This window comes from Macaca mulatta, chromosome 4 (genome assembly GCF_049350105.2).
Source record: "Macaca mulatta isolate MMU2019108-1 chromosome 4, T2T-MMU8v2.0, whole genome shotgun sequence".
Taxonomy (NCBI): Eukaryota; Metazoa; Chordata; class Mammalia; order Primates; family Cercopithecidae; genus Macaca; species Macaca mulatta.
The window spans coordinates 86,426,223-86,435,861 of record NC_133409.1 but is presented as its reverse complement, the minus strand read 5'-3'; the positions used below and the strand labels follow the sequence as shown (position 1 = coordinate 86,435,861).

The following is a 9,639-nucleotide window of genomic DNA, read 5'->3' as shown; positions in this document are numbered from 1 at the left end:
TTGCTGTTTCTTGAGATTTGAACCTTTATAGTGTTATTAGGTGCCATATCACATCCATCTTAAAACTTAATAAAAATTTAAAACTGTGGTATATATATACAATTGAATATTACTCAGCCTTAAAAGGGAATGAAATTCCGATGCATGCTACAATATGGATAAACCTTGAAAACATGCAAGATGAAATAAACCAGACACAAAAGGACACATATTGTACAATTTCACTTATATGAAGTGCCTAGAATGGGCAAATTCACACAGATGGAGAGTAGAATAGAGTTCCCAGGAGTTGGGAGAAGGGGGGAATGAAAAGTTACTATTTAATGGGTACAGAGTTTTCGTTTGGGATGATGAAGGAATTCTGGAAATGAATGGTGAAATTTGCACAACAATGTGAATGCACTTAATGACACTACTTATACACCTAAAAATGGTTAAAGTGGTAAATTTGATGATGTATATATTTTACCACATAATACAATGGAGGATGAAAAATATTTAAAGCTAGTATGCTACAGGCACATCCGTACAAATTACAACTTTTTTTGTTTTGTTTTTTTTGAGATGGAGTCTCGCTCTGTTGCCAGGCTGGAGTGCAGTTGGCTCACTGCAACCTCTGCCTCCTGGGTTCAAGCGATTCTCCTGCCTCAGCCTCCCAAGTAGCTGGGACTATAGGTGCGTGCCACCACGCCCAGCTAAGTTTTGTAATTTTAGTAGAGACAGGGTTTCACCATGTTCGCCAGGATGGTCTCAATCTCTTGACCTCATGATCTGCCCGCTTCGGCCTCTCAAAGTCCTGGGATTACAGGTGTAAGCCACCGCACCCGTCCTACTCTGTGATTCTTAATATAGTTACTTAAGCATTTCCTAGAAAGTAGTGAATCTGGCATAATGAAATATGAGGATATAAAATAATACTTTAGTTATTTAACAGTAGATCACATAGGGCTGTATGCAGGTGTTGTTCCTTTAGGCCAGGTTGGAGAAAGTAAGGTAAATTTATGCTCAATGACTGCCTGTTCTTACCTAAAATCTTTTGTGATTCAAACTACTGTTTCTGTACTTAATTCACTGGTATGACGATTATTATTAGTAAACATCACTAGTGTTTGACAGTATGATTCTCCACAGGCTTACTACACAGAAGACTGAATTTCTAAGCCCCTTAAAGTTAGGGAGTACTTTATCAATTAGTTCTGGCCAATTCATTGTGGGGTGAGTAATGAAGTACACTTACAAGAGTTGGTGCACCGTCCTCAGTCTGCATGTTTCACATAATACACCATGTTTCAGACAGTGCAGCTACAGGTTGGGAAATCCTTTGTCAGCCTGGATAACTGAGTTGCTTCGTGGGAAACAGTTTCCAGGAAGATCCTCAGATCTGTAAAGGACTTTGTAACGACCATGAGATAAGCCACTGAGATTCCGGGTTCATTTGATAATACAGCATAAGGCTAACCTATCTTGAGACAAATATAGACACTGGTAACAGGAGTTGAGTGCTGCTGAAACAAAGAACCTAAAATAAAAAGCATTAGCTTAGGATTGATTGGCAGAAAAAACTAATATTGGAGGCTCGAAACATGGCACTTCACATTATGTAGCAATAAAGCATTTGATATAACTTACCAATGATAATCTGGGAGGCAGATAATGTACATAATGAATTTCGAGCTAGGGGAAGAGGTTTAAAAACCAGATACTAGTGTGTGGTGGGTGTTTTGGATGCACTAGACAAGGTATTATAAGTAAATGATGAGTTGATGGGTGCTGAGGAGTTGATGGGTGCAGCACAGCAACATGGCACAAGTATACATATGTAACAAACCTGCACGTTATGCACATGTACCCTAGAACTTAAAGTATAATAATAATAATAAAAAAAAAGAAAAAAAAAAAAGAGAAGGGCTCAGGAAAAAAGAGTTGGCTTATGAAAGCTGAAACAAGAGGGAAAACAGGCAATCCAAAATAAACTTGAGAAAGCTTTTAAGTGACAAAGGATTATTAAAACTCAGGCTTGCAACAAATATAACTAAGGATGTAAACTTTATATCCATTTTGGAAAAATTTTCAATGGATTAATTAAAGATGTGGAACCTTCATTTTTTCCTCTTGGGAAAAAAAAAAAAAGCCTGAGGGTGAAAATGTAATTAAGAGTATGTCTCTCTCAGCGGGGTGTGGTGGCTCGCATCTGTAATCCCAGCACTTTGGAGGCCGAGGCAGGTGGATCACTTGAGATCAGAAGTTCAAGACCAGCCTGGCCAACATGGTGAAATATCGTCTCTGCTAAAAATACAAAAACTAGCCTGGCATGGTCGCCGGTGCCTGTAATCCCGGATATTCGGGAACTTGAGGCAGGAGAATTGCTTGAACCCGGGAGGCAGATGTTGCGGTGAATGGAGATCACACCACTGCACTCTAGCCTGGGTGACAGAGCAAGACTGTCTCAAAACAAAGAGTATAGTATGTCTCTCTCATCAAATCTTGTAATTGTCGCAAAGTGAGGTGTGGGGGCAGGAAAGCAAAGAAATATAGCAAGCCCAAGAACTATGTGACAAAAAAACTCTGGTGTGGCTGCTGGCATATGAATCTACGGATGAAAAACCTACTAAAATTTTAAGAATTGTATTAAAAACACACACAAATTGTGGCCAAAACAACTTGTGGCTATTCCAAATTAAGAGAAATTACAGTCCCCAGTCATCTAAGAAATAGTCTCAATAAAAGCTTTGTAACTCCCAAAGTTGGCATATATATATTCCTCAGTAGCTGTTCAGATGTAGCCATGAAGATTTAAGAAACAAACAAACAAAAAAACTTTCCCAGAGGATGGAGTCTAGAGTCAGAGAACAACACACAAGGGAATTCTTCCTAGGAGATAGAAAAGGAGCCTAATCATGAATATGCCCCATACCCAGACTTAGGGATACTAACAGTATCTCCCATTCTTACCCATTCTGAATGTTTATTGCGGATACAGTTCCACCACTGTACATTAAGTATGTGGAAAACAGAACATATCCTTTTGGTTCCTGGGTCTCCAGAACAGTAGGAGCAAACATCCAAACCTGATATAGCACTTCCAGAGAGCCTGGTCTTGGAGGATAAAACTTTTACCTTGATGGGACTTTTGGGCCCTGTCCCTTAAGAGTCACTGTGTACAAAGGAAAAAAAAAGGAAAAAAAAAACCTATTTGGTGACCAGAGGGGTGGATTGTGGTAGAGACTTCTGTCAAATTCACATATCCCATTCTCCTTTTCCTATAAGCCCATGGGAGACTCTTTCCTACCCATCTTTCCTTGCAATTAGGCAGGGTCATATGATTACTGCTGGCCAATGGGTTGTCAGAGACACATCCAAGATGAGTAATTGCTGGGGCAAGATCTTTTAATGCTGTATTCTTCTGCCACAATGGGGAGACCTCATATTGAAATGGTACAGCCACAGACTGAATCAGTTTGGATTACGAGAATCACCAGTTGGAGGACAGTTGCCTTTGCAGACTGTGCAGACTCACAGTGAACTTTGGATGCACCAGAAGTAACTTTTGTGTTAAGCCACTGGGATTTGGGGTTGTACTGCAGCACAACTCAGCCTATCCTAATACATATGGGAATGCAAACATCTCAGATATTTCTTCTTGGGTGCAATTTAAAATATGTATGAAATGGCTTTAGAAGTGTCCATGAACCTTCGAAATTACATGCAAAAATTAGGGAGATACATTTTTCTGGGAACATACAGATGTTAAGACTTCCCTTCTCAGTCTCTATATTGCCAGAAGAGAGGGCCCCAGAATTAAAACCCCATTCTTCCTACAACACTCAGCTTTCTCTTCGGGGACTATCAGTACTAATATCACCATGCCTTTTATCTCTAGGATATCTTCATCCTCTGTACCTTAATTTCCACATGGCTTCATAGGGAGTCCATATAGCTTGATTTTTCTCCATATCATTACTATTAACACAAATTTTCCTTACATTCTTAGAATGTGTATTTCCTCACCTCTTAGATTTCTGGCCCTTATGTTGACTGCTGTATCCCTAGTACCTACCACACAACAGGTATCCAACAAATACTTTTTTTTTTTTCTTTTTGAGACAGTCTCTGTCACCCAGGCTGGAGTGCAGTGGTACAACCTTGGCTCACTGCAACCTCTGCCTCTTGGGTTCAAGCAATTCTCCTGCCTCAGCCTCCCAAGTAGCTGGGATTACAGGCGTGTGCCACCATGCCTAGCTAATTTTTGTATTTTTAGTAGAAATGGGGTTTTGTCATGTTGGCCAGGCTGGTCTCGAACTCCTGGTCTCAGGTGATCTACCCACCTTGGCCACCCAAAGTGCTGGGATTACAGGCATGAGCCATCGTGCCTGGCCTAACAAATACTTACTAAATGACTAAACAAACAAAAGTTGGTCTTTAGCTTTCATCATAATCTCAGAGGGCTTCATTACCTGAAAGAAGTTTAGACACAAATGGGTAGGCAAAATATTTCTTAATTGCTGGTGCAAGACCTTACCCTTTTAAATAATTATCCTGTCTAAGTAACCTTTTAAGAAACCCCTGAAAGGAAGATGATCATCCTTGGTAGATACTGAAATCTGAGTGAAAGTGGCCCATAAGATATTTTGTTTTGAAATAAAGAATTTCTAAAATATGTAGGATATTTTGAATATAGCTGAGAAAGCTGCTATGAACTGAAGGTTTATGTCCCCTACAACATTCACAAATCCCCAGGGTGATAGTATTTGGAGATAGGGCCTTTGAGAAGTGATTAGGTCAGGAGGATGGAACCCTCGTGAATGGGCTGCATGAAAGAGGACCCACAGAGATGCCTTGTACTTTTCCCATGTGAGGACACAGCAAGAAGGTGCTGTCTTTATGAACCGAAGTGGGCCCTCATCAGACCCCAAGTCTACTGGCACCTTTATCTTAAACTTCCCAGCCTCCAGAACGGTGAGAAATGAATTTCTGTTAATACACACCTAGTTTATGGTATTTTTTTATAGCAGCCTGAGTGGACTAAGACATAAGCAAATGCATTGTTGATAGATAAAGCATTCTGTCAATAACATAAACTGCGAAAATTCCAGGACCAATCTTGTAACATAAAATAAATAAGAATATTTATTATGCATGTTTTATACAGTAACATCAAAATAATGCTCAATAAGTTACACAGCTATTTTCTAGAAACATGGCAAAAGAAAAAAAAACAGTAGGAATAACAGTATAAATTTATTACTCAAAATTGAAAATATAGTCATCTTTTAAACAGATTTGAATTCATGATTTCTACATAAACAAAAACATCATAAATATCTAGAAATAGTATTTTTTTTTAACAATGTACTAGATACTATCTAAAGGCTCAATTTTATTGCACATATTTGATTTAGGCTTATTTGATCAATACATGCAGAAAAATAAATTACAAACATGAATTTTTTAAAAGGAATCAGCATGTTATTTTGTACTGCAAAAATTAGATGAGGGTTGATACATTTCACAGCTTAATCTTCAGAAAATTTTATTCTGCTATTGCATAAAATCACTGATTAAAATCATCACACATGGAAGCTAAGAACTATTAAATATAGTAAAATAGCTCTATTGGTACATTTAAAATAGGAGAATAGGCATCAACTATTCTTTGAGTTGATACCAACTGTCTTCTTTTTATTTTTGAGGCAGGGTCTCACCCTGTCACCAGGCAGGAGTGCAGTGGCGTGGTCATGGCTCACTGCACCTTGTCCTCCTGGGCTCAAGCAATGTTCCCCACTCAGCCTCCCAACAGCATGAGCCACCATGCCTGGCTAATAAATTGATACCAACTATCACTCTTCTCAGCTACCTAAAAAGGTGGTCTTCACAAGTTTTAAAAGCATTAAATGATACAGTATTGGCAAACATTTTTTTTTTTTTTTTTTTTTTTTTTTTTGGAAAAAAACAGGAAGCTGGGGTAAACCAGTTTCTAAATAAAGCTAGTGAAACTTGTTTTACTTTAATTCATTCCAACACTATGGTAGTTATGTCGATGATATGTAAACATTCTTATTTATTTATACTGTTTCCTGAAGTGATCCAGAAACTATTGTTGTTATTATTAGTAGCCTCGCAATTTACTGTCCCTGCAAATGTGCTTTGGAAATATTCAAAATAAAAACAAAAATTTTAATGTAGACCCATGTGTAATTTAACATGCTTTCTCTGTTACAAAAGCTATATTTAGCAAATTCTTAAGTATTAAAACTTGAATTTATTCCATTTTTCAGAAGACAAGGAAAAAGCACTCATAAACTCTAGGCCATAAAAAAATTTCATAATTAGCTCATTTAACATGAATAAAATGAAAATAAAAATATCTTACTTGCATGTTACTTCTGGAATAATGTCAAAAATATACGTAGATCTTTCCATTTTAAATGATGTTAAAATAGCGTCAGCACTGTGACTGACATAGCAAGTATGGGTATCTATCCAAATATTTATCTTTGAAACAAGAAACAAGTGACCATCTGATGAAAAGTGCATGCCTCTTAAAAGTATGTTTTCTGTAAGAAAAATTAGGTGACCTATATTTACATTTGGGCAGTTGGGGGGGAGGTGAAAACTGCTCTTACCAAGATAGCTGACTTGAATAAAGACATTCAATATTTTTCAAAAAATTCACTGCTCTGGTACTGAGATCTCCAATGATAACGGATTACAGTTAAACGGAAAATGCTGTAAAATACCTTTTACAGAACACAGCTTGACTTTGCAGATTAACTTAAAGATACATTTCTTGATTATTTCACTGTTAAAAATCAAGAAAAACACTACTATTAACATTTCAACATCTTAAAAATAGAATTTATGCAATGACATTTTTAAGCTTTGCATTTTGTGTACTATTACCATCTTTAATCAGTTATGTTCATCCATATATCAAAAGGCAGCACTGGTAACCTTGATAACATTATATATGCTTATGTGTTTAAGACAGTCAGTCTTGATTAAATATTTCCATACATTATCTGCAGCCACTATCCTTCTTTCCCAGGAGGAGAATGAAGTGGGACTAGGCATTTACCCGGCACTTGCCTGCACTATCATTCACTGGCACTAATGATTAGGATGCTTGAATCATGCAGTTTTGTTTCTGTTTCAACAATATGACACTGAAGTAGCCATTATTTTTTGATATTTAAGCCTAAGTAATAGTAATATTCTTCATGCCAAGTTTTGACAGCTAAATAATTTGTATTCTAGAGGGAAAAATGATATTTTTGCTATTATTTATTTAAAAAATAAAAACTGCCAGCTTAATGTCCCATTAAAATAAAAGCTAAATTCACCTCAACTTGTTAATGATGCTTGCTGAAGACAAAAATAGTGATTTCAAAACCCCAAAACTGTGTTTAGTATTTACGAGAAGTAAAAAAAGTATTACATTTTTCTGTTACTATAATTCTCTATCATTTACAAATATAATTTGGCAATTTATATTTCAAAGCTATCCTATGGTCCTATATGTATTATCAACTTCTAATTGCCAATTCTAAATTTTATAATCATCTATATTTGGCCTTGGCCAACCACTTGCAAGTTATTCTTAACTCCACCAGGAAGAGGGTGCAAGAGATATGTTTATGAAATGCCTCATCATATTTCTAGTTTTTCAAAACCTCAAAGTAATAGGCTAATCAACAGATTATTTGTAAACCCAAACTACTGCAATTACAGTGATACCCTTTTATATGGTTGAATTGTATAAAATATGACAAGGGAACTACACTATATTAGGTGTTACTTCATGAAATTATGTGTTATAGCAGTTTCCTAAATGGTAGTACACATATACCACTGGATGGCCCTGAGATGATTTTAAGTGGTACATGGATAAACAATTTTTCTTTAATAGTTTTAATATTTATTATAAAAAATATAAAAGCACATAAAACATGGAATATGATTGCTCAAAACAAGACTAAGGTTAAAAAAGGCTAAAAATATTTTTTAAAAAATAACCATGATACAGAATATGTGAGAGTTCAGGAAGGTGGTATTACATTTAGGAAACACTGTCTTAAGGAATGATTTGACTTAGCCAGCATCATTTCTGAATGCTTGTAATAATGAGCCACATCATAAAGGGGTTTCCTTTCCTACTATAAATTCTGGGAGGTTTTTGTAACCCAGAATAAATACCTGGAAACAAAATTCACATTTATTTTAAGACTATGAATTTTAAAGCATTGAGTAAATTTACTTTAAAAGGGTTCACCAAAATGTTGGAAAAGTTCAGGACTATTTGATGAACATGCTTTTCCTACAGAAGAGGGAAGACTACAAAGGCACGTTATATATTATAGTTATCACTGCAGCATTCAAAAACAAATGACCTAAATAATCATTACCATTAATAGTTATAATACTCTTTCATAGAAAAGAAGGTAGGCTTGTGCACTAAGTGCTCTTGATTCTGGAACCACCTGTACGTAAGTGTCACTAACATGGACCCACTGGCCTGCTGATTCACTATCAGCCTCTTTCAAACCTAGCAAAACAAGAAGAAGTGCAATTTTAAAGTAAGTATGCTTTAGGTTCTTACTCTAAATTACAAACAATAACATGTTCATTACAAACTCTATCTAATGCCAAATTTTACCTAAGAAGTCTGTTTTTTTTTTGGGTTAAGCATTTTCCAAAAATAACGAATTTTTTTTTTTAAAATTATACTTTAAGTTCTGGGATACCTGTGCAGAACGTGCAGGTTTGTTACATAGGTATACATGTGCCATGGTGGTTTGCTGCACCCATCAACCTGTTATCCACATTAGGTATTTCTCCTAATGCTATCCCTCCCCTACCCCCAACCCCCGACAGGCCCCAGTGTGTGATATTCCGCTCCCTGTGTCCATGTGTTCTCATTAGAACAAATTCTTTCAAAGCATTAATATTATAGGGATAATTAATAATGCTGTCTGGCCCAGTGCAGTGGCTCATGCCTATAATCCCAGCACTTTGGGAGGCTGAGGTGGGTGGATCACTTGAGGTCAGGAGTTTGAGACCAACCCAGCCAACATGGTGAAACCCCGTCTCTAATTTAAAAAAAAAAAAAAACAAAAAACAGACATGAGCCAGGTGTGGTGGCAGGTGCCTGGAGTCCCAGGTACTCTGGAGGCTGAAGCAGGAGAATCGCTTGAACCTGGAAGGCAGAGGTTGCATTGAGCCGAGATCGTGCCACTGCAATCCAGCCTGGGTGACAGAGTGAGACCTCATTTCAAAAACAAATCAAAAAAAGCAAAGTTAGTTGGATGACCCATAAACAAAGCCAGCAAATTTTCAACTCCAACTCTTCTGACAATCTGGTATGGCTTCAAAAACTTTTGGTATTGTTAAATAAAATGCTACTCCACTATAATACACAATGACTCAGTACCTTAAAATACCATGTCATCTCATATGACCTAGAAGGGTACAGTCTTCATAATATTTGAGATTCCCTAAGCACTTGTAGAGGGAATTCTCACTTAAGGTGAATCCAATTGAGGCTGGGCATGGTGGTTCACACCTGTAATGCCAGTATTTTAGGAGGCCGAGGCGGGCAAATCACTTGAGGTCAGGAATTTGAGGCCAGCCTGACCAACACCG

The 9,639-nt window shown here is 37.0% G+C and overlaps 1 protein-coding gene across 11 annotated transcripts in view; it reads right to left on the bottom strand.

The window, feature by feature from the left end:
* Positions 1–6,656: 6,656 nt before the first annotated feature.
* The window catches only part of USP45 (ubiquitin specific peptidase 45), an 80,832-nt gene continuing 77,849 nt past the window's right edge, over positions 6,657–9,639 (bottom strand). For 8 of the 11 annotated variants that reach the window (XR_013416290.1, XR_013416291.1, XR_003728871.2 and 5 more), the window contains one exon: positions 6,657–8,542. Coding sequence is in view for 7 of the 11 variants with exons in the window: in XM_001085248.5 (XP_001085248.1) it covers positions 8,412–8,542 (131 nt within the window). In the remaining 4 variants the exon portion in view is untranslated. Of the gene's footprint in view, positions 9,263–9,639 lie in introns of all 11 variants that reach the window. The other 3 variants (XM_077999646.1, XM_077999643.1, XM_077999644.1) reach the window with 3 other exon arrangements.